General features: G+C 56.4%; 2 protein-coding genes across 5 annotated transcripts; one reads left to right on the top strand and one right to left on the bottom strand.

Annotated features, from left to right (window-relative positions):
- Window positions 1–1,899: 1,899 nt before the first annotated feature.
- SEZ6L2 (seizure related 6 homolog like 2) lies at window positions 1,900–17,768 on the top strand. Of its 3 annotated transcripts, none has more exons than XM_029052338.2 (18): window positions 1,900–2,518; window positions 3,702–3,833; window positions 4,497–4,793; window positions 5,163–5,302; window positions 6,157–6,358; window positions 6,546–6,731; window positions 7,424–7,592; window positions 7,870–8,033; window positions 10,128–10,328; window positions 11,040–11,178; window positions 12,183–12,379; window positions 12,658–12,852; window positions 14,166–14,357; window positions 14,620–14,811; window positions 15,488–15,526; window positions 15,617–15,734; window positions 16,339–16,403; window positions 16,933–17,768. In XM_029052338.2, the coding sequence occupies exons 1-17, from the start codon at window positions 2,452–2,454 to the stop codon at window positions 16,394–16,396; spliced, it is 2,688 nt and encodes an 895-aa protein (XP_028908171.1). In that variant the 5' UTR covers window positions 1,900–2,451; the 3' UTR covers window positions 16,397–16,403; window positions 16,933–17,768. The 3 variants fall into 3 exon arrangements, with proteins under 3 accessions (XP_028908171.1, XP_028908170.1, XP_028908169.1); XM_029052336.2 differs by having other exon boundaries at window positions 1,903–2,518; window positions 16,307–16,403; XM_029052337.2 differs by lacking the exon at window positions 15,488–15,526 and having other exon boundaries at window positions 1,902–2,518; window positions 16,307–16,403.
- Window positions 17,769–18,426: 658 nt separating this feature from the next.
- LOC114807248 lies at window positions 18,427–21,199 on the bottom strand. Of its 2 annotated transcripts, none has more exons than XM_029052341.2 (8): window positions 21,071–21,198; window positions 20,848–20,945; window positions 20,567–20,714; window positions 20,214–20,250; window positions 19,773–19,827; window positions 19,493–19,564; window positions 19,250–19,387; window positions 18,427–18,632 (listed from the first exon to the last, which is right to left on the bottom strand). In XM_029052341.2, the coding sequence occupies exons 2-8, from the start codon at window positions 20,929–20,931 to the stop codon at window positions 18,537–18,539; spliced, it is 630 nt and encodes a 209-aa protein (XP_028908174.1). In that variant the 5' UTR covers window positions 20,932–20,945; window positions 21,071–21,198; the 3' UTR covers window positions 18,427–18,536. The 2 variants fall into 2 exon arrangements, with proteins under 2 accessions (XP_028908174.1, XP_039766727.1); XM_039910793.1 differs by having other exon boundaries at window positions 18,544–18,632; window positions 19,250–19,409; window positions 21,071–21,199.
- Window positions 21,200–23,505: the final 2,306 nt, after the last annotated feature.

Here is a 23,505-nt window from a genome sequence, read left to right as displayed (position 1 = left end):
CCGGCCCGCCCGGCCTGGGCCTGATTGACGGCCCGAGGCGGCCAATCAGCGGGCGGGGCCCGGGAGCTGTCCGCGCGCCGCCGGTGCTGAAAGGGGGCGCGCCCGCGGGCCCGCGCCCACCCCCGATTGACAGGCCGCGGGCACGCGCCGGCTCCAGTAATAATAATAATGTCGGTATTTGTCAAGCGCTTACTATGTGCCGAGCACCGTTCTAAGCGCTGGGGGAGACACGGGGCAATCAGGTTGTCCCACGTGGGGCTCACAGTCTTAATCCCCATTTTTACAGATGAGGTCACTGAGGCCCAGAGAAGTGAAGTGACTTGCCCACAGTCACACAGCTGACAAGGGGCAGAGCTGGGATTCGAACGCGTGATCTCTGACTCCAAAGCCCATGCTCTTTCCACTGAGCCACGCTGAGTAATGAGAACGACGGTATCTCTGAAGCGCTCTCTACGGGCGGGGCACTGCTCTAAGCGCTCATCGGCCGGTCCCACGCGGGGCTCCCGTTCGTACGTTTTTACGGCGGAGGTCACGGAGGCCCGGCCAAGTGACTTTTGCCCAAGGTCACACAGGGGACAGGCGGCGGAGCGGGGATTGATTGGTATTTGTTAAGCGCTCACTATGTGCCCAGCGCTGTTCTAGGAGCCGGGTAGATCCAGTGGCATCGGGTTGTCCCACGTGGGGCTCACAGTTTTAATCCCCTTTTTCCAGAGGAGGTAACCGAGGCACAGAGAAGTTAAATTGCTTGCCCAAGGTCACACCGCCGATAAGTGGCAGAGCTGGGATTAGAGCCCGCGACCTCTGACTCCCAAGGCCGTGCTCTTGCCACTGAGCCACGCTGGACCCACGACCTCTGACGCCCGAGCCCGGGCTCTTGCCACGAAGCGGGGGCCTCGGGGAGAATCCAGAGGGCGGGGGAAACCATTCGGGAACTGGAGTTGGAGAGAATGGGGATACCCTATGGGGACACCTTGAGGGAACCCAACCACGTCAGGCCGTCACTCGGTCAATCGATGAGGACGGTCTTAGGTGAAGGCCCACGGGGAGGTGTGAATAATGTTATAGTAATAATAATGGCATCCGTTAAGCGCTTACTATGTGCAAAGCTATGTGCTTAGAACAGTCTAAGCGCTGCGGGGGGATACAAGGTGATCAGGTTGTCCCACGTGGGGCTGACAGTCTTCATCCCCATTTGACAGATGAGGGAACTGAGGCCCGGAGAAGTGAAGTGACTTGCCCGAGGTGACTCAGCTGACAAGCGACTGAGCTGGGATTAGAACTCACCACCTCTGACTCCCCAGCCCGGGCTCTTTCCGCTGAGCCGCGCTGCTTCTCCTATTCTGCTGCTGCCATTGTGTGAGGCAATGGGGAGCTACAGATCGAGCGATGGGGCCCTTCGATTCTTGGAAGGGAATGCAGGCGGGGAGCAGCTGTTGGGGGAGGGAAGAGAAATGCTTACTTGAGGGGACTTGATGTCTGGGTGGGGGGAAACTGAGGGTCATGGCTTTGGGGGTGGGGGGAGAAATGGAAATGGAGATTCAGATGGAGTGTGTGTGTTGGGGGTGGTGGTGATGGAGGACTTCGGGACGGGGTGAGGTGAGAATCCAGCTGTGTCATGGTGTGAGGAAACGGGGAGAGGGAAGTATAGAATTCCAGGTGCTCTGGAAGAGGGGAGAGGAGTACGGTCATTTCTGTTCTGGCCAGATTTGTTTTCCCTTCTCTCTTGGAGGATGGGAAACGTTTTTATTGGGGGGGGGGTCCAGCTGGGCCTTTTTCCCTCTAAAGTCCCTCCTCCTTCGTGTTCTCTTTCTCCTCTACTCCCTCCTCCTTCTCTCCTCCCCCCCCCAAAAAAAAATAGATCCCTCCCCTCGCCCAGCCCCAGGATCTGACGTGGGCTCCGGCACCTTTAGCGGCTTCTCCCTCCCGCAGCCCCGGCTCCCGAGCTCTCCCCTTTCCCTCCGGACTCCCCTTCAGCCCTCCCCAGCCCTCCCACGGCCTTCCCAGTCCTGCCACCTCCATCCGCCGCCGCCTCCAGACTCCCAACCCGAGATCCGAGCGAGGCTAGCAGACCCAGGCGTCGGGGCAGGAAGAGAAAGAAAGAGGGTCGTCCCGGCCCTCCGACGGACCCCCCCCCCACCATCACCCCCGCTCCCCCGACAACTCCTTTCCCATCGCCCAGTTCCATTCGTCGCAGCCTCCGCCTTTTAACCCGGGAACAGAAGGAAAACAGGAATCCAGGGCAAGAAGGGACCCACGCGTCCGGCGTTCCCAGGCCCCTCTCCTTGACAATTTCTTTTTTTTCCCCCTTATTGCTCCCCCCCCCCACAAAAAAAAAGCCAGAGGACGACGGAAAGGGAAGGAAGAGTGGAGAGGTGGCCAGCCAAGGGGAGAAGCGGAGAAGGCCATCGCGGTTCGGCAGTATTGAGGTTCAGGCCGGGGATCTGGATTGCCATGGGGGCTCTCCGGCTCCCGCCCTCCTCGCTGCTGCTACTGCTGCTGAGCTGCCCCTGGACTGGAGGTAAGAAGTGACAGATGAGGATTGCGCCCCGAAAGGAGACTGGGAGGGGTGGGGGGTGTCTACAACATAGAAGCCGTCGTGCACCGTGAGGAAGGGGGGTCTGTTTTCCCTCCCAGCCTCCCCGCCCCCCGCCCGCCAATTCCCGGCACGTCCAGCTTCTTGCAGCCGGTGGGGTGTGGGGGAGACGGGACGCTGCAGCGAGAAAAGGAAAAGGAAGGGGGGGGCATAGCCGCGGCTTCCCTCTTGCACCATCGGCACCACCATCACCGAGACCCCACGATAAAAAGGGATCCTGGATGAGGGGTTAAATCACGGGAGAGGGCGAGGAGCCAGAAAGGACGGGAAAAAAGAGAACGTACCCATGTGTATAGGACACAGACACCAGAAAAAATCAGACAGGGACAGACATGTGAAGACACAGTTAGGGAGCGATGGGAGAAAGACGCAGAAATAGACCAGAAATACTCGGACAGATGGGCCGAGACAGATGGACACACATTAATAGAGACCCAGAGAGAAACAGAGCTACCCACACACAACACATGGACCTCAGCATACATGGAAGGCATGTATAGAGTGGCCCACAGACCCTGAGTTATAAATCAGCTCAGACAGAGGAATAAGGAAATACAGAGCGGGACTCAGAATCACTGCAAGAGTCCCACTCCATAGGCAGAGAGAAGAACATGCAGAAGGTTACCGCTATCCAAAGGAATGTGTCTCTTACGCTGTCATGGTGTACTCCCCCCCACCCCCAAGTGCTTAGTACGGTGCTCTGCACACAGTAAGCGTTCAATAAATACGACCGATCGATTGAATAGATCGCCTTCAACTTGAACTCCTAACCCCTGACATTCCTTGGCGCCGCCAAGCCCCTGCGGTGATTCGCCCCCAGCATATCCCAACCCAGGACACCAAGGCACCAGGGGACCAGAGACCCGGCAGAGAAAATGGGAGCAGGGTGCTGGACAGAATTCGGGTGCCTCAATCGAGGGAGGGACCCAAATCTTGGGGCAAGAACTGGGTTGGGATGGGGGCGGGAGACACGGTGGGGAATTAGGCAGAGGCCTAGGAGGTTTAGAGGTCGCAGGGGTAGCGGGGAAGGGAGGGCGGAGGGACAGAACAGTGGTGAAGCTCTTCCAGTCGATCCTCCCCGCCGAGCTCACATAGCCTCCCCTCCTAGGAGTCCCCCTGAAGGAGGAAGGAACGATGTCTGGGGCAACCCGAGAGCTGCCTACCGCCCCTCCTGTGGTCCTGGCTGAGCTGCTGCATGGAGCCCTCCTGAGAAGAGGACCGGAGATGGGAACCTTCCCGGGTGAGGCGGGACCAGACAGAAAAACAGACAGAGAGGTGGACCTTGGACCCCCCGAGAAATAGGTGGAGGCAGAGAGACCCAGGGAGAAGTTGCCAGAGAAAAAGCCAAGACGAAAGAGAGACATAGAGGTGGTTCAGCGAGAGAGGGGAAGAAAACTAGAGAATCTGGAAAAAAAAAAAGAAGGAAAAGTAAAAGTGACTGATGGGGGCCAGTGACAAAGGCCAAAGAAGTGATAAGTCAGGGATTTAGAAGGAAAGTGCGGAGTAAGGGAACGGGGAGGGAAAGAGGGGGAAAGAGAATCTTGGGGTTGGATTGCCAAGAAGGCTGAGGTAGAGAGACTTGGCAATTGGTTCAAATGGGGAATTTTTGGCCAGAAGCCCTGACTCTCTCTTCTTTGGGTCCCGCCCGAGGCAGGCCTGGCACTAGCTTTTAAGGCAGGGCAGGACTAGCTTCCAAGGACTTCTGACTGGAACAATAGCCCTGGGGTCTGCTGTCGCTCCCCGTCTGGTTGGGATTGGATTTGGTGGGAGACGGAGATGGGTCAATCTTCCCTTCCACTCTCCCCACTGAGAGCCCACCCTTTTCCTTGATCCCGATATATTCCCGGTCCTAATCTCCCCCACCTTTGACTCTGCACCCTTTCCCCGACTTCCTCTCTTCCAGGCCTGGCCCCAGTCCCCACAGTAGCCGCTCCGTCAGAGGACCAGACCCTAGCCCCACCCTCGCCACCGCGGGGTACGGAGCCAGGCGTAGGACCCCTCACCACGGCCGTGACCCCCAAGGAGACCAGGGGAGCGGGGCCGACTGGTCCAGAGCTTCTGACGCCACCTCCTGGGACTACGGCCTCCCCACCCCCGGATCCCGCTTCCCCGGGCCCACCCCTCAGCCCCGAGGGCGGAGAGGAAGAGACCACGACCACCCTCATCACCACGACCACCGTCACCACCGTGACCAGCCCCGGTGAGCGTGGGGATGAGCTGGGGGTACTTGAAGACGAGCTAGGGGAGGTAGGACTCCCGGGCCATAACCTGCCGGGGAAGGGAGGGAATGGAAATGGAAATAATTCCTCAGTAAACTCCTTTGGGGGCAGGGATCTACCTACACTATTCTGTTGTACTCCCCCAAGCGCTTGCACATAGTGAGCGCTCAATAAATACCACCGAGTGAGGGTAATGTGGTTGAGAGAGAGAAAGGGATGGGTCCGAGGACAAGATCCAAGGAGAACTGGAGAGAGAGGAGGTCACCTGGAGGTCATCTGGGTTGAAATGTGCCTCACTGGGGCTGCTCTGGAGCTTCATCGGGGCCTCTTGCTGGCTTGTGCCTCCCTAGTTCTGTGTAGCAACAACGTCTCGGAAGGCGAGGGCTACGTGGAGTCGCCGGAGTTTGGAGGTTCAGCCGGCCCTGCCCTGGGGCCTCTCGACTGCACTTACAGCATCTCAGTCTACCCCGGCTATGGTATTGAGATCCAGGTAACTACCCCAGCTATGGTATTAAGATCCAGGTAACTGGGATCCCATCCTAGACCCATCCCCCAGAACCTTACATCCCGTTTCCTACACTCCTTTGCCCCTCTGGCTCCAGAGGGTCTCCCTTCCATTTCTCTCACCACCCACAATGTCCCCCCACCAAATATCCAGTCCCTGTGGCCTTAACATTATCTGAAGCCACACACAGCGGGACAAGGGTGGATTGGGGTTTGAGATGATCTCAAAGAGATCATCTTTGGAGCCACGGAGAAGCAGCGTGGCTCAGTGGAAAGAGCATGGGCTTTGGAGTCAGGGCTCATGAGTTTGAATCCCAGCTCTGCCACTTGTCGGCTGTGTGACTGTGGGCAAGTCACTTAACTTCTCTGTGCCTCAGTTCCCTCATCTGTAAAATGGGGATGAAGACTGTGAGCCCCACGTGGGACAACCTGATTCCCCTGTGTCTACCCCAGCGCTTAGAACAGTGCTCAGCACATAGTAAGCGCTTAACAAATACCAACATTATGATCTGAGAGGGCAGGGAATAATAATAATAATAACTGTGAAGCGCTTACTCTGTGCTGGACACTGTACTAAGCTCTGGGGTGGATACGAGCAAAACGGGTTGGACACAGTCCCTGTCCCACGTGGGGCTCAAGTCTCAATATCTGATTTACAGGTGAGGTAACTGAGGCATAGAGAAGTAAAGTGACTTGCCCAAGGTCGCACAGCAGAAAAGTGGCACAACCTTCTGACTTCCAGGCCCTTGTTCTATCCACTACGCCACGCACGGAAGCCAAGTGTCAGTTGGCGGTTGGGGGGTGGTCTTCCGACTCAGTCGAGGTCTCTTCTTCCTTCAGGTACAGTCCCTGAACCTGTCCCGGGAGGAGGGGCTGTTGGTGTTGGCAGTAGGGGGGTCTCCAGCTCCGGCCCCCCAGGTTCTGGCCAACGCTTCGCTGCTAGGAGAGGGGCAGGTCCTGCGTAGTCCAACCAATCAACTGCTGCTACATTTTCGGAGCCCTCGGGCCTCCCGGGGGAATGGCTTCCGGATTCGCTACCAGGGTGAGTGAAGGGAGTGGGGCGGGGAGTGTGAAGGAGGGAAGGAAGAGGGTAGTAGGGTTGGGAGAAAGTCCATTGCCTTGTCCTGAGAAGAGAGACTAAGAGAAGAGAGGGCTGCTCCCAGATCTGGCTCCCTCTGGGATCCCAGGACCAGAGAGGGAATACCTTCCGATTCCCCATCTTTCCGCAGCGTACCTCCTGAGCTGCGGCTTTCCACCCCGGCCGACCCACGGGGATGTGAGTGTGACAGATCTTCACCCGGGGGGTGCCGCTACTTTCCACTGCGACTCAGGCTACCAACTCCATGGGGAGGAGGGCCTCGTCTGCCTGAACGCCACACGCCCGGTTTGGAGCGGGGAACCCCCTGTCTGCATCGGTGAGAGGCTGGGGGCAGGGCCCGGGGGGTGGGGAGAAGTGTCCGGGGCCCGGGGTCAGAGAGGGAAAAGGAAAGCTGCATAGGAGAAGATTCTTCAATCAATCAATCAATCAGTGATAATTATTGAGCGCTTACTGTGTGCAGAGCACTGTACTGAGCATTGGAGAAGCAACACGGTCTAGTGGGAAAACTCACGGGCCTGGAAGTCAGAGGACCTGGGTTCTAATCCCAGCTCTGTCAATTGCTTGCTGTGTGACCTTGGACAAGTCACTTCACTTTGCTGGGCCTCATTCTCCTGTTCTCCCTCCTACTTCAACTGTGAGCCCAATGCGGGACAGGGACTGTGTCCAAAGTAATTAATTTATAACTACCCAGCACTGAGAACAGTGTTTGACACATAGTAAATAGTTAAATACTGTAAAAAAATCCAGAGTTGATAGACCTGAGCCCTGCCCACAAGGAACTTAAGTCCACCAGGGGAGACAGAGACAGACAGAGGGTCTGTGGGTGACCGAGCTCTTTCAACTAGGGAAAGGGGGATGGAAAGAAGAGGAGGGTTCTCTCACCTGAGGACACAGTCTTTCCTGTCTGGGGGCATGACCGAAACCCTGGGGGCAAAGCCGGGACCCAGGGGCTGGGGGAGAAGTCTCTTATCCATCACAAGGCTTTCTGTGACGCTTGCTTTCCTTCAGCGGCTTGTGGGGGCTCGATCCACAATGCCACACTGGGTAGGATTGTGTCCCCTGAGCCCGGGGGGGCCGCGGGGCCCAATCTCACCTGCCGCTGGATCATCGAGGCGGCTGAAGGCCGGAGGCTGCACCTGCACTTTGAGAGGGTCTCCCTGGATGAGGACAACGATCGGTGAGGGGGCTTTGGGGGAAAAGGCTCTCCTGCCCAGAGGGGTGGAAGCTGCCCGGGTGGCGGGATGAGGGGAGAACCGGCCTGGTGGGGAGGATAAACTCGCCTGTCCAGAAGGAGGGAAGCTGTGGGAGAGCAGGCTTTTCTGCCCCGGGGGGGAGGGAGTTGTGATGGACAAGACCTTTCCAAAGATGTGAAAACCAAAGGGAAGACCCTAGGGCCCAGGAAGTGCATCCTAGAAGATAAATCTCTCTCTCTTTCTCCTCATGGGGACCTTGAGGCTGGTGGTCCGCTCCGGTGGAGGGCCGCTGTCCCCGCTGATCTATGACTCAGACATGGACGACATCCCGGAGCGGGGCCTGCTCAGCGATGCCCAGTCCCTCTACGTGGAACTTCTGTCAGAGACTCCGGCCAACCCGCTGCTGCTCAGCCTCCGCTACGAGGGTAACTGGTCTCTCTGCATGACTTTCCCCCACCCTGAGAGAGGATCTTCCCCTACAGCTTCCCAGATCAGCGAGTTTGACACCTTACCCGGCTTTTTCCCCAGATGCAAAAAGTCTCATGATGATGATGACTATGGTATTGGTTAAGTGCTTACTATGTGCCAGGCACTGTTCTAAGCAATGGGGTAGATACAAGATAATCCAGTTGGACACTGTACCTGTCCCATGTGGGGCTCACAGTCTAATTGCCCATTTTACAGATGAGGTAATAGAGGCAAAGGGAAGTTAAGTGACTTGTCCAAGGTCACTCAGCAGACAAGTAGCAGAACAGGGATTAGAACCCACATCCTCTGACTCCCAAGCCTATGCTGCTTCATTCCTCCATCCCAGTCCTTCTTCGAAGTCTACAGACCCCAGTAGCCTCCCCAGTTCTCTCCTGCTTTGTGGACTCTTGAAAACTCTAGAGACCAAACGGGCCCCCTCGCACACAAACCCTTCAGACCTTACATGGCCCCTCTACAAACCCTATGAATTTGAGACTCTCATCAGCCACTCCAAACTCTCAAACGTTCCTGCCTGAAATACTTTGATGTCCCACACGAGTCTAGCAGCCTCCCCAGTCTCGAGACCCCCCACTCCAGCCCTCCCAAACCCTACAGAATTCACATATATTCTCCCTCCCCAGCTCCATATTCCCATTCAGACCCTTCCCCAGGCCTTAAAACAGCCTTGCAAAAAGCTCGCCCAGGTCGAGTGGAGAAAATTTGTTCTTTCAATGATTCAAGAACAGATTTTTCCTATTGGAAGACTGATCAAGCCCTTGGCTGCTGCTTCTCCTATTTCCTCTCTCCCTTTGACCATTTTACTCACTGGCACCTCTACCAGAAGGTGAGCAGAAGTGGAAGGATATGAAACTCCGACCAATCCATTTTGTGACTTATGCGGAACTCTGGTCAGAAGGTTGCTTGGGAAAGAGGTTGAAACCAAAAGCTCAAATGTTAGCTTGGGATATAGTTCAAATTTTAAATGATCTTATTTAATTATAATTTATAACATACATAACTAACATAAATAACATAAATATAGCGGTATCATTTATAATTAATTAGAATTTTTTACAATTAATATGTTTTAATGGCCTGTGCCTTCACTAGTTCCTTATTACTATTGTTAACCAATAACTGGCTACTTGACGCAGCCAGAATCCTGGTTTCACTTACAATTTATGAACTTTAGGGTGAAGCCCAGGGTGGAAAATAATTTTTTCTGAGGGTAAAATGTAAACTTGTTTGCAAGGCTGAACCAGACTTCTCAGGCCCATGGTACTCTCCACTTTCCAGTTTTCTGGAATTATTTTTTGTTGATGTTTTAGTGGTATTTAAGTACTTCCTATGTCCCAGGCACTGTACTAAGAGCTGGGGTAGATACAGGTTAATCAGGTTGGACACAGTCCATGTCCCACATGGGGCTCACGGCCCTACTCCCCATTTTCGAGATGAGGGAACTGAAGCAGAGAGAAGTAAAGTGACCTGCCCCAGGTCACACAGCAAACAAGTGGAGGAGCTGGGATTAGAAGCCAGATCCTTCTGATTCCCAGTCCTGTGCCTTTTCTGCTGCTTCTGCTGCTTCTGATGCAGAGAGAGGTTTTAGGCAACGTTTGGGGGCTGTGGAGGGAACGGGTTACAACGTGGTGTTAAGTAAGGCAGGGAGGATTCAAGCGCAGCAGGACCTTGTGGGAAGATCATCATCATCCTGGGAGTCAGAGGACCTGAGTTCTAATCCTGACTCCGCCAATTGCTTGCTGTGTGACCTTGGGCAAGTCACTTAACTTCTCTGGGCCTCAGTGTCCTCAACTGTAAAGTAAACTGTAAAAATCCTACTCCCTCCTACTTGGACTGTGAGCCCACTTTGGGACAGGGACTGTGTCCCTCCTGATTAACAAGAATCTACCCCGGCGCTTAGAACAGTGTTTGAGACACAGTAAGTGTTCAACAACTACCATAATAATAATGATTTGGGGGAGGTCAATCTTGAGGTGTGGGGTTGGGGGGGCGATGAGGGGACCCCTCCCCTGACTATCTGGCTCTCTCCCCAGCTTTCGAGGAGGATCGCTGTTTCGCTCCATTTTTGGCCCACGGCAACATCAGCTCTACAGACCCCCAGTACCGGCCTGGGGCCGTGGCCACCTTCTCTTGCCTCCCGGGGTACGCTCTGGAGCCCCCGGGGCCCCCCAGTGCCATCGAGTGCGTCGACCCCACCGACCCCCACTGGAATGATAGCGAACCTGCCTGCAAGGGTGAGACCATGGGATGGGAGGGCGGAGGGGGAGAATAGGGCTGAGTTCCATGCCCAGACCCCCCCCCGAACCACCGCTCCAACCTGTCACACAAATTGTCCCACTTTAGAAGGATTTAAAATCTCGTGCTGGCACCCTAACACCCCTAAAATATCCAGGAGCGGGTCATCACCATCCCATTTTACAAATAGGCTTCAGTGAACTTGTCGCTGATGTCTCTCGGATCGGTGAGATTATTGTGTTGAAGGAGAATTCTCAGGCTTTGGGAAAAATCTTCCCCAAAGGCCAGGTCACACCCAAATCGGGAGTGAACCCCCAATCTGAGGTTGTGTCCCTAAACCAGGGTAGTCTCAGAATCCCTGTTGGGTTCTCCGCCCCTGCCAGAGATAGGGGAGACCCTTATTCTTTAAGGGGAAGATCCTTCCCCGAATCAAGCTCCTTGTGGGCAGGGAACCTGTCTACCGACTCTGTTATTTTGTACTCTCACAAGCGCTTAGTACAGTGCTCTGCACACAGTAACCACTCAATAAATACGATTAATCGATTGATTGATCACCCCACTACGCTGCCAAACCTGCTTCTACATTCTACCCTAACTGGAAGTTGAAACAGGATTTTGGCTTGCCCATGGAGGGAGGGCCACACCCTGACACCTCCCGCCACGCCCATGACTTCCACCTTCATCTCCGTCTGTTTCCTGCCCCCTTCCAGCGCTCTGTGGAGGGGAGCTGACGGAACCAGCGGGCGTGGTCCTGTCCCCCGACTGGCCGCAGAGCTACGGCCCCGGCCAGGACTGCGTTTGGGGGCTGCATGTCCAGGAGGAGAAGCGAATCCTGCTGCAGGTCGAGATGTACGCTAGCGGGGTCCAGACCAGGCAGTGGGGGAGTGGCAGCTAGAGAGGCAGGGCCTCCGGGCCTCTGGGGGTCCTGAGGGAAGAGGGGCCCGTCCCAGCCGGGGCAGAGCTGGAGAGAGCAGCCGGAGGACCCAGCTTGGCTCTGGACTGGGACCCTGAGCCAGGTCCAGGTCCAGAGCCAGAGGGTACCGGTGTGAAGGCCGAGGGGGAGGCGAAGAGGACGGGATGGGGAGACCTAAGGGTCCAAGAACCAGAGAGTTTCGGGGGGGGCGGGGTGAGGATGGGGTGCAGGAGACCCAAGGGTCTAAAATCCAGAGGGTCTTGGGGGGATGAGGATGGGATGGAAGAGACCAAGGTTCCTAGAATCATAGGATCCCAGGGGTGTGAGGAGAGGATGGAGACTGTAAGTGCAAGGAACGTGCCTGTTTATTATTATAGTCTACTCTTCCAAGCGTTTAGAACAGTGCTGTGCACACAGTAAGCGCTCAGTAAATAGATTGTATAGTGAAAGAATGATGGAGGAGACTCAAGGGTTCAAGAACCAAAAGGTCCCAGGGGGGATGAGGACGGGATGGAGGAGATCCAAGGATCCAAGAACCAGAGGATCCCAGGGGGATGAGGATGGGTTGGAGGAGACCCAAGAGCCCAAGAACCAGAAGGTCTAGGGCTGGGAAAGGGGATGAGGACAGGATGGAGGCGACACAAAGGTCCAAGGTCCAGAGGGCCTGAGAGGAGAGAAGCGGGGCCAGAAACCCAAGGGAACCAAAACAAAGAGGGAAGTTGAGGAGGGGGAAGAACAGGAGCCTGGAAGAGTTTTCAGGGCCCGAGAGGGGGAAAAGTCAACACCCTGGGAGAAACCGGGAGGCCACGAGGGCCAAAAGGAAGCCTGGAGGGAGACTGTGGAAAGCTGGAATGGGCTTTAGGGGGGAAACATTTCGAAGAGCTAGGAGGGCCCAGGCCTAGGGGGTCTAGCCTTCAGCCTCTCTCTATCTCCTCGGCAGCCTCAACGTGCGTGGAGGGGACATGCTGACGTTATTCGATGGGGACGGTCCCAGTGCCCGGGTCCTGGCCCAGCTGCGGGGCCCTCAGCCACGGCGCCGGCTCCTTTCTTCGGGTCCCGACCTCACCCTGCAGTTCCAGGCCCCGCCTGGTCCCCCTAACCCTGGACTCGGCCAGGGCTTCGTGCTGCACTTCAAAGGTAACCGGCCCCTCCACCCCGCTCCTGAGGGAACAACTCCTGCCGTTCCAAGACCCAGCCGGGGGTCCCGGCCCAGAACTTAGGGTTGGCCAGATTCCCCGGGGTTTGGCCAGGAAGCCGGAGGCCCCCTTTCCCACAAGCCCCTTCGATTGCCATTGCCACCCTCATTCCTGCTCTTTGGAACTTACTGGTTGCTTCTCTCCTGTCTGTCTTTATCTCTTTATCGCCCCGCCGGGTCTTTGTTACCTCTCTCCCCTCCACCCTCCAACCCGCTGAAGAGGTTCCCCGGAACGACACCTGTCCAGAGCTGCCCCCTCCAGAGTGGGGCTGGAGGACGGCATCCCACGGGGACCTGATCAGGGGCACGGTGCTCACCTACCAGTGTGAGCCCGGATACGAGCTGCTGGGCTCCGACATTCTCACCTGCCAATGGGACCTGTCCTGGAGCGCCGCGCCTCCTGCTTGCCAGAAGAGTGAGACCCTAAACCCTCCCCCCTAACCAGTTCCCTAAATCCCCAGGCTGAAGGGGAGAGAGAGAGACAAAGAGACATGTTCACACAGAGAGAGACAGAATGCACAAAGGGCAGGGCAATGGAAGAATAATAATAATTATTATGGTGCTTGTTAAGCACTTACTATGTGCCAAGCACTGTTCTAAGAGCTGGGGAAGATACAAGTTAATCAGGTTGGACACAGTCTTTGTCCCAAATGGGGCTCATACTCGTAATTCCCATTTCACAGATGAGGTAAGTGAGGCCCAGAGAAGTGAAGTGACTTGCCCAAGGTCACACAGCAGACATGTGGCAGAGCCAGGAATAGAATCCAGGTCCTTCTGACTCCCAGGCCTGTGCTCTATGCACTAAGCCACGCAGCTTCTATCCCAAACAATCAATCAATTGTATTTATTGAGTGCTTACAATAATGTTGGTATTTGTTAAGCGCTTACTATGTGCCAAGCACTGTTCTAAGCACTGCGGTTGATAAGAGGTAATCAGGCTGTCCCACATGGGGTTCACAGTCTTAATCCCCATTTTATAGATGAGGTAACTGAGCCACAGAGAAGTGAAGTGACTTGCCCAAAGTCACAGAGCTGATAAGTGGTGGAGCCAGAATTAGAACCCATGACCTCTGCCTCCTAAACCAAGTGATCTTTCCACTAAGCCACACTGGTAGACATGGTCCCTGTCCACAAGGAGCTTACAGTCTAGAGGGATAATGATTATATGTTATTTGTTAAGTGCCTACTATGTGCCAAGCACTGTGCTAAGTGCTAGGGTAAAGAGAAGGTAATCAGGACCCCCCCCCATCTGGCTCACAGTATAAATAGGAGGGAGAGCAGGTATTGAATTCCCATCGTGCAGATAAGGCTCAGAGAAGTGAAGTGACTTGCCCAGTGTCACAAAGCAGACATGTGGCCGAGGTAAGATTAGAACCCAGGCCCATGCTCTTTCCACTAGGCCTTCCCTCTCCTACTTCAAGATCCCAAATCCCTCAGAGCCTTTAACCAGGAATGTGAGTTCTCCCCCAGCTCCTCCATCTCGAGGTTGCCAGGCTAGTCAGAAAAGGCCCTGTGCCGTGACTGCTTTCTGTCTGTCTGTCTCTCTCTCCAAGCCCCATCTCCCAGATCTCTTTGGGACCCCTTCATCCTTCCAGAAAACGAGGAGCCCCCAATGCCCTCTTCCCCACCCCCTATGTTATTTTAACCATTAGTCCCCCCTCCCTGCCTGTCAACCTTGGACTCAGGCCACCCTTGACGCCGGCCCCTCTCCTCTCTCCCGCTCCCCAGTCATGACGTGCGCGGACCCCGGAGAGATCACCAACGGCCACCGGACGGCATCCGACGCCGGCTTCCCCATCGGCTCTCACGTTCAGTACCGCTGCTTGCCAGGCTACAGTCTGGAGGGAGCTGCCGTCTTGACTTGCTACAACCGGGACACTGGCACCCCCAAATGGAGCGACCGTGTCCCCAAGTGTGTCCGTGAGTCCCCATCGCAGGCTGCGGGGAGCGGGAGCTGGAGGAGAGGAGGGGCCCGGGGAAGGATCCGGGGGACCGGATGCCAGGGTTCGGGGGGGGACGGAGGCGGGGGCCAGGAGGCCCGTTTGCCCGGACTCTCAGGAAGTCGCCGCGGGCACAGGAGGTGAAGAAGCCTCAGGACCAAAATGCTCGGGTCTGGGCGGGTGGAGGGGAAGGGGAGAGGTGGAGCTGACATATCCTTCCTCTTCCTCTCCCTTTCCCCCAGTGAAGTACGAGCCCTGCCTAAATCCCGGGGTCCCAGAGAACGGCTACCAGACCCTCTACAAGCACCACTACCAGGCTGGGGAGTCCTTGCGCTTCTTCTGCTACGAGGGATTTGAGCTGATCGGCGAAGTGACCATCACCTGCGTCCCCGGACACCCCTCCCAGTGGACCAGCCAGCCCCCACTCTGCAAAGGTACCCACGGGAGAAAGCCGTTGAGGTCCCGCCAGGCTCCCGAGGAGTGACGGGGAGAAGGCTCACCCTCCCCGCCTCCGGAAGGCGAAGGACAGGCGGCGAGAGAAGCCTCGCCTCCCTTGGAGGCTCAGGAGAGGGAGCCGGATCCGGAAGAGGGCCATGGACCTCCGGCCGGGGACCCAGAGGCTCGGGGCAGGAGGGGGTGGTCTGCGTTGTTGGGGTGGGGTGGGAGCTTCCTCGGGTTGGGGGTGGGACACTGGGTCTTGAGGGAAGCGGGTAGAGATGATCTGAAGGGAACAGGAAGAGGACGAAGCAAGGAGGGACGAGGTTCCTTTCGGATCTCAGAGAGGGGCTTAGAGATTGGATCGGGACGGCTCCTAGGCTCTAGGAAGTGTACTTTCCAAGCGCTTAATACAGCGCTCCTCACACAGTAAGCGCTCAATAAATACGATTGAATGAATGAATGATTGAATGAAGTGGCTGGAGCCTCCAGCCGGGGGAGCCAAGTGGACCTCAGGGCAAGTCCAGGGGAAAGAAGAAGATGAAGAAGACCGCTTAGGCAGGGTTGAAGTAGAGAGCTGATAGGGAGCAGGCTCTCCTAGTGGCCCTGGCCCCCTGGCCTCCACCCCACCTCCCCCACCAGCTCAGACCTCCCTTCCCCCTCCTCTCCCCGCAGTGGCCTATGAGGAGCTACTGGACGACAGGAAACTGGAAGGTCAGTGAAGGCTGAGGGGGAGAGCCAGGATGCCTGGGTTCTGGGGAGCAAGACCCCCGGGGTTCACCGTCCCTTCCTCTCGCCCACCAGTGACCCAGACGACGGACCCGTCCCAGCAGATGGAGGGTGGGAACCTGGCCTTGGCCATCCTGCTGCCCCTCGGCCTGGTGGTCCTGCTCATCGGCGGCGTTTACCTCTACTACACCAAGTGAGGGGCGAGTGGAGGGGGCCGCTTCCAGGAGGGAGGCAGGAGGCCTGGTCCGGGATCGGGGAAGGAACCGGGCTCGGGGACGACGAGCCGGAGACAAGCTGGGGACGGGGAGGAAGGCTTCCGGGTGCTGGGAAGAGCGAGCCGCGGGGGGCCGTCAAGGTCGTGGCTTGTCTGCCCGTTGGCTTTGGCTGGCTGGACTTTGCCCCCGGGGCCGGGTTCTCACAAGGAAAGTGCTTCTCCCTCAGAATGAGCAGGAGGGGGTCCTCTTACCTGGGCTCTAGGCCCAGAGGGGCGCTGAGCACAGGACCTTGAGAAGCAGCGAGGGGGAAGAGGGAGGACCGGGACGGGGCGGTGGGAGGAAGAAAGGATAGGATGTCCTAGGCCTGCAAGGATGGAGAAAGAGAGAGAAGGGACACCGGTGCAGGGAGGGTTGCAGGGAAATAAAACGCAAGAAATATTCTGGGAAGGTAGAGCAACTCAGGTCAAGTAGGTCAGGGAAACCCTTGGGGAGGGAGATGGCAGGAGCAAAGAGGCCCTGACTCTGCCTTTTGCCCATTTTATTTTCTTAGGCTCCAGGGAAAATCCTTGTTTGGCTTTTCAGGCTCTCACTCGTACAGCCCCATCACCGTGGAGTCCGACTTCAGCAACCCACTCTATGAGGCCGGGGTGAGGAGAGCTTCCACGAGCCCTGAAGCTCAAGTCCCTTGACCCACTAAGCCCCTCTCTCATCCGTTCATCCTCCTCTCCCCTCCTTGTTGCTCCAGGGACCCAAATCACCCCCACGTTTGCCACTTCCACTCCTCCCATCCTCCCCACAACTTCCTGACCTCCACCTCCACCACACCCACACACCCACCCACCCACCCACACACACACACCCCTTTCTTGTCTGGAGTGAGGAAATGGCCTGGGATTTGGGGACTCTTTCACCTCCAGCCCGAATCAGATGATGTTAAACTCAACTGTTCCCTTGCCCCCCAAATTGGTCCTGGAAAGATCTGCCCTGCAGATCAATTATGCTTAGCTGGGCCCTTTCCAGAGCCACCTGTAACTCGTTTCCCATTTCCTCCACCATTCCCAAGTATCTGGGAATCCCAAACCCCCTGAAAACCGGAGAAACCTCGGAAGCTAAGAGACTCCCCTGTGACCCCATCTCTTTCTCTCTCTCTCCCCCTCACCCCCCAAACCCCTCCAGGACACACGGGAGTATGAAGTCTCCATCTGAACGACAAGATGGAGGGAGCAGGACATGAGGCTGTTCACCTCCTCCTCACCACCGCCACCACCATCCCTCACCCCAGGCTGGGAAGGAGGAGGAGGGGGAAGCACAGAGACTGGCTCCTCCACTTCTGCCTCTCCCCTCCCTACTTTGGAAATACCTCTCCCGGCCCCATGGGAGGGAGGGAAACACCTTGAAGACCCTACAATAGATAAACCAGCATCCTGTCCGTCCGTCCCCCCTACCCGTCCCCAAGTCATCCTCTTCTCTGTTGCCAAATACGGGGGAATCTAGCTCTTCTCCCCACACGGTTCCTGTCGCCCGACCCGATGGGCTCAGGGTCCAACTGTCCCACCCCTTCCCCCCACCGTCCTTGCCTGCTGCCTGGCTCCCTCTCTTCGGGGCCGATCTTCGATTGGCCGTCCCCGCCCCCCATACCTGTCCCCTGGCTTCCCGGCCCTGGGGTCAGTCTCACGGGGTTGTCTGGGTCTCCATCTCCTGGTCGCTCTCATCGTATGCCAGTATTTTGCCCACCCAGGTCCCTGCTTCATCATTTTTGCCCCTTCTCCAAGTTTCTAGCCCATTCCCTCAATGTGGTTTAGGGGTCAGGGCCAGCGTCCCCTTTCTGCCGCCCCCCGCCCCCTGCAAGCTGATTTCTTCCGGCAGGGGTCAAAGTGGGGTGATAGGGGAGGACCCCAAGTCACCTGCTTCTGACCGGTTCCTCTTCTGGGTTCCCCAAGCCTCTCAGTATCCTCATGTTTGCTTCTGGGTTTTTGTTTTCAAGCAATAAACAAAAAATTCATCATTTGTAACTGGGCCCCATGTGCTACTGGGTTTGAGGAGGAAATACAGTGAGTGAGCAGGGTATGGGAGGAGTGGGGCAACAACTCAGAAGAGAAGATGGGCACAGACTCAAACTCACACACACCTCTCCCCCTGCCCCCACAGAAGAGAAGATGTTGGCAGACTCAACACATACACACTTATCCCTGCTTGCAACAGAAGAGATGGGGCAGACTCAAACACACACCCACACCCCCACACCCCCACACACACCCCCACCCAACTCCCGCCAAAGAGAAGATGGGGGCAGACTCAAACACACACACCTCCTCCCTGACTACAGAAGAGAGAATGGCAGACCAACACATATACACACCCACATACACTTCCTCCTCACAGGATGGGGACAGACTCAAACACAAACACACACATAATTCTCCCCTCAGAAGAGGGTGGCAGACGCAAACACACACCCCCACACACTTCCTCCTCACAGAAGAGAAGATGGGGACAGACTCAAGAACACACACACACCTCCCCCCAAAGGAGGGAAGATGAGGACTCACACACACAAAAACATATTCATGCACATGCTCAGAGACACTACTCCACCTCCCCCCACAAAGGAGACCAGTAACACCTCCCCCCAGGATCCGATTAGAATCCACATCCAGATCAGAGGGGGGATTATTTGCCAACAGCCATTTATGGTAGAAGTTGGAGTGGAGGTGTATCCCCATCTCTTTATTAGTCCCTGATTCCTAGGGCTGTCGAGGCCCAACCAGGAGAGGAGGCTTTCAGCAAGGGGCCTTAGGAGGCCACTGACAGCCCGAGGTCATTCCTGGACTCGGGATCGGGGTATCACAGGACAGGGAGTGGCTCCGACCCAAAGGCTGCAGGGAGAGGAGAGATACTGAGATCAGGAATTTCTCTTTGGACAGTTTCAGCGCCCCACTTCCCCCTCCCCCGCCACCCAGGCACCCCATCCCCCCGGGGCTCCACTCCAGCCCCATCCCCTGCCCTGACTCTCAGTTCCTCCATTCTGTGCTGGCTAATGGAAGAGGAGGGAGATATACTGGTTCCTCCTTTAGCCCCAGGACCCTGTGGGACACTGTAAACTCCTTGTGGTGGGGATGGTGTCTACTATCTTGATTCTAACTTTCCCAAGCGCACAGTACTGCGCCTGGCACATAGTAAGTGCTCAAATACCATTGATTGAATGACTGATTGGTGGATTCTGGAAATACAGGGCAGGTAGAAGCAGGAACGCCCTAGGAATCTCCATGCTTCCCATCCGGTTGTCCGCCTGCCTGGAACCACCTATTTCTGGCAAGGATCCGGGAGAATCCGGGTTCTTTCCTCCCTCCCCTCCACCCCTGCTTGGCCTGCGATCTAATATTTTTCCTCTACTCTGTTTCCACTTCATCTCCCTGAGATGTGAGGGCATTTTCCCCTACGACTCTGCCCTTTCCCTGGAGAGACTTCTCCGCCACACTTTAGGGGAGGATACCTTAATGTTTCCAAGCTCCCTCTTGGAGACAAGTGGGGAGAGGCCACCCAGGGCCCCAGGGGCCCTGCGGGGGGGGTGATGGTGGTGGTCCGTCAAGAACACACCCCTCATGGTCTCCTCCTGTCGCACAGCCTCCACCTAGGCAGGGCATGAGAAGTTTCTGTAAAACAAGCCAGTCTGGAGAGCGGGTAGTCACGGGACGGGGCCGTGGTCTCTTCCCGTTTCTGGTGGCCTCTGCCTCACCTGCTTGTGCTGGGAGAAGTCTTTCCCCCTAGGAATCAGGGTCTTCCCCTCTTCATTCATGAAATCTTCACCCTGGGGGTGGCACAGAAGACTAGGGGTCCTTTCCTGGGGTGCGGAATTCCCTCCCTTTCCGAGAGGGCAAGAGCCTTCTCCCCTAAAGGTCCCTCTCCTCTCTCCCATCCCCTTGGGGCCAGACCCAACGGCCTTCTCCTCCACAGCTCTGGCCTCTAGCCATAGCTTGGCCTGGCCCGGGCAGGACTCTTGGGGCCCTGGTCCGCACCATATCTCGAGGTGGCAGAAGATGAGACTTGTTTCGGGTCCGGTTTTTGTCTGATCTGAGAAAAAAGAGGGCAGCGGGAGAAGGGAATGAGTTCAGGGGGCGTTCCTCCAACTTGGAAGATGGGGAAGGGGAAAGGGAAGTTGGGAGGGGGAAAGGGAAGTTGGGAGGGGGAAAGGGAAGTTGGGAGGGGGAAAGGGAAGTTGGGAGGGGAAAGGGAAGTTGTCTTTCTCCTGTAGCTAAGCCTGAGCCTCCTCCTCCTTTTCCTCTTCCCCTGGAGGTGGGAGGGCAACCCTTCCCCCAGCTTTTTCTCCCCTTTGGTTTATCTTTCAAGCCCACCCCCTCTCAGTCCTCTTTTCCCTCTAGTCTTGGGATTCAAAAGCCTCTTCCTTTTCCCTCCTCCTCCTTTCATGATAGCCTTTTTTATATCACCTTTACACTCACCGAGTGTCTGTGCCACGGGTCTGGGTGACTGGAAGCACTAAAATGGGAGCAGAAGCCCCGATTAGAGAAACAGAGGCACAGAGGGAGGCAAACAGACTAGAGAAGAGGCGAAGGGGGAGGAAGGAACGAGTTAGAGGGGAGGGACGGGACGGGATGGAGCTGGGCGGTATCTGCGTAAGAGACCAGCTGCTGTAAGGCACAAAGACTGGGCTCTGGGGACGGGATGGGGGGGGGGGGAGGCGGGGGAGGTTGGCACGTGGGGAGCAGGGAGGAAAATCTTTGGGTCCCGTCGAGCTTGGCCGGGGCGGAACTGGGGCCTGTGGAGTCAGAATATTGTCGGGGCCGGGGGTCACCGTGGCGAGACATCTGAGTGCCCTGGTCCCGTTTCTGAGGCTCCTTGGGAGGCATCGGAGTCGGCGGGCAGCGGGCTCCACTCAGGGCCTCATTGGTGAGATCGCAGCTGACCCGAGACAGGAACTCCTCCGAGCGGGAGTAGCAAGCCTTAGGGAAGAGAGGGGGAGAGAGGTCGGCGAAGGTGGGCCTCTGACTCCATCCCAGCCTGACGTCTCTCCGCAGACCTCCCTCCCTCCCTCCCTCCCTCCCTCCCTCCCTCCCTCCCCTCCACATCTCTCACCGAAGCTGATTTCTGGGCTGCGACCACGGAATGGTGGGGTAGGGATCCTGGGTCTTTCTCAGGCCCCACGGGCCTGGGATCCATCCCCTTTTTGGGTGCTGGGGGGGAGGAGGAAAAAGAGGAGGAAGAAGGAAAAAGGGGTCACGGTGCTTCCCTTCTTTTCCCAGGGTACCCAAACCCAGCCCGGCACTCTCATACCCCCAGAGGGCCCTTTTACTCAAACCTGATGGACAAGTGAAGTTGGCCCGGCCTGGAAGGGGGAGGAGAGACGGGGAGGTATTAAGCCCCCTACCCCGGGGTTGCTGTTGCTATGGGGACTGAGCTGAAGGAAATGTGGAGGGGCGGGGCTCCAGGTCTGGTTGCCACAGGAACCGGGGGGGCCAAGAGTGCTCCATAGCCCATTGTCGAGGGGTAGGTTCCAAATTCTAGAATCAGGGTTGGAGAGGACATTCCCCCCCACCCCACCACAGCCCCCACACACCACCACTGCCTACCCTCTCCCTGCTTCCCATCATCTCCCTCCCCCTACTGCATTTGCAACACTTATGGCTGACCCTGTCAGCAGCAGGCCACCCAGCTCCTTCTTGGAGCTCCACCCATCATCCTCTAGACTGTAAGCTCCTTGTGAGCAGGGAACGTGTCCTCCAACTCCAGTTTTTGTTTGTTTGTAACGGTATTTGTTTTGCGCTTATGTGCCGGACAGTGTGCTAAGCACCGAGGTAGATACAAATTAATCAAGTTCGACACAGTTCTCGATCCCACAACGGGCTCAGAGTCTCCATCCCCATTTTACAGATGAGGTAACTGAGGCCCAGAGAAGTGACTTACCCAAGGTCACACAGCAGATGAGCGGCAGAGTCGGAATTAGAACCAGGTCCTCCCGTCTCCCAGGCCCGTGCTCTGCCCACTTAGGCTACGCCGCTTCTCATTTCATTCATTCATTCGTTCAATCGTATTTATTGAGCGCTTACTGTGTGCAGAGCACTCTACTAAGCACATGATATTAATAATTATGGTATTTGCGAAGTTCTTATTACTTGCCAAGCTCCATGGTAGATACAAGATATTGGGGCCCGACCCAATCCCTGTCCCATGCAGGACTCACAGTGTCAATCCTCACTATACAGATGACGCCCAGAGAAGTGAAGTGACTTGCCATGGTCACCCAGCAGACAACGGCAGAGCCGGAACTAGAACCCACGACCTTCTGACTCCCGGGCCCGTGTTTTAGCCACTTTGCCATGCTGCTCCTCAACTCCAACTGATAGCTCACCTCCTCCAGGAGGCCTTCCCAGAGTGAGACCCCCCTTCCCTCTGCTCCCCTCCCCTCCTCCTCCCCCTCTGCTCCCCCCCTCCCCTCAGCACTGTGCTCATTTGTATATATTATTACCCTATTTATTGTTAATGAGGTGTACACCCCCTTGATTCTACTGATCTTGTTGATGTTGCCTTGCTTTTGTTTTGTTCTCTTTTGCTCTGCCTTCTGTCTCCCCCGTTTAGACTGTGAGCCTGTCACTGGACAGGGATTGTCTCTATCTGTTGCCCAGTTGTCCATTCCAAGCGCTTAGTCCAGTGCTCTGCACCTAGTCAGCGCTCAATAAATACGATTGAATGAACTCTGTTGTACTCTCTGACTCTGAGGCCTGTGCTCTATCCACTGCACCATGCTGCTTCTCAAGCAGAAATAATTTTCTAGGCATTAAAATTGAGGCTATTGATCGTGATAATGTCTTTGGTTCGTTCAGTTTTGCTCTGCCATCCGGCTCCCCCGATTAGACGGTGAGCCCGTCACTGGGCAGGGGATGGTCTCTAACTGTTGCCCAATGGCCCATCCCAAGCGCTTAGTCCAGTGCTCTGCACCTAGCGCTCAATAAACACTATTGAATGAATTCATTCGGGGAAGCAGCGTGGCTCAGTGGAAAGAGCCTGGGCTTCGGAGTCAGAGGTCATGGGTTCGACTCCCGGCTCTGCCACTTGTCACCTGTGTGACTGTGGGCAAGTCACTTCACTTCCCTGGGCCTCAGTGATCTGTAAAATGGGGATTAACTGTGAGCCTCACGTGGGCCAACCTGATTCCCCTGTCTCTCCCCCAGCGCTTAGGACTGTGCTCTGCACATAGTAAGCGCTTAACAAATACCAACATTATTATTATGAATGCATACTCTCCCGAGCGCTTGGCACAGTGTTCCGCAGGCGGTAAGCGCTCAGTACACCCCTACGTGGGGAAGGGGAGCCAGGTTAAATTTCAAACGGGAGGAGGAATTCAAAATGGTTGAGTCCTCCCACTCCTAGGGGTGCTCTAGCCACTCCTCTCTATGGTTGTTGCCCTTTGGACCGACGCCAAAGCGGGTGGGGGGCGGGGCCGCTCGCAGGGCGGGAGGGAAGCGGGACCGGTTTAAACGGACCTCCTCCCCTAGGGGTGTCCCGCAAAATGCCCAGGCGGCGAAATGCCCCCATCTCCCCCCTAATCCGGTAGACCCTCCATCCACAATTCTGTTATTTAATAACTGGTCCTTCCCGATGCCCACGTCCCGGGTCCGCCCCCCCGGCTTGCAGTCCGTATCGAGAGGCTCCCCCCATCGCTGCGCGGGTTGGTACGGTCCATTGGCGGGGGGGGAGGAGGAGGGAGAGGAAGCGCGCGGGCGGGTTTTAAAGGGC

This window comes from Ornithorhynchus anatinus, chromosome 2, assembly GCF_004115215.2.
Source record: "Ornithorhynchus anatinus isolate Pmale09 chromosome 2, mOrnAna1.pri.v4, whole genome shotgun sequence".
Classification (NCBI taxonomy): Eukaryota; Metazoa; Chordata; class Mammalia; order Monotremata; family Ornithorhynchidae; genus Ornithorhynchus; species Ornithorhynchus anatinus.
This window is presented reverse-complemented; position numbering and strand designations above follow the sequence as displayed.

Coding starts and splice junctions, on each gene's coding strand:
- LOC114807248 (XM_029052341.2), bottom strand. CDS start 20,931: ATGGATCCCAGGCCCGTGGGGCCTGAGAAAGACCCAGGATCCCTACCC. Junction 20,715..20,847: donor CAGCCCAGAAATCAGCTTCG/GTGAGAGATGTG, acceptor CTCTTCCCTAAG/GCTTGCTACTCCCGCTCGGA. Junction 19,565..19,772: donor TTCTGCCACCTCGAGATATG/GTGCGGACCAGG, acceptor TGCCACCCCCAG/GGTGAAGATTTCATGAATGA.
- SEZ6L2 (XM_029052336.2), top strand. CDS start 2,452: ATGGGGGCTCTCCGGCTCCCGCCCTCCTCGCTGCTGCTACTGCTGCTG. Junction 3,834..4,496: donor GGAGATGGGAACCTTCCCGG/GTGAGGCGGGAC, acceptor CCTCTCTTCCAG/GCCTGGCCCCAGTCCCCACA. Junction 7,593..7,869: donor CTGGATGAGGACAACGATCG/GTGAGGGGGCTT, acceptor GGGGACCTTGAG/GCTGGTGGTCCGCTCCGGTG.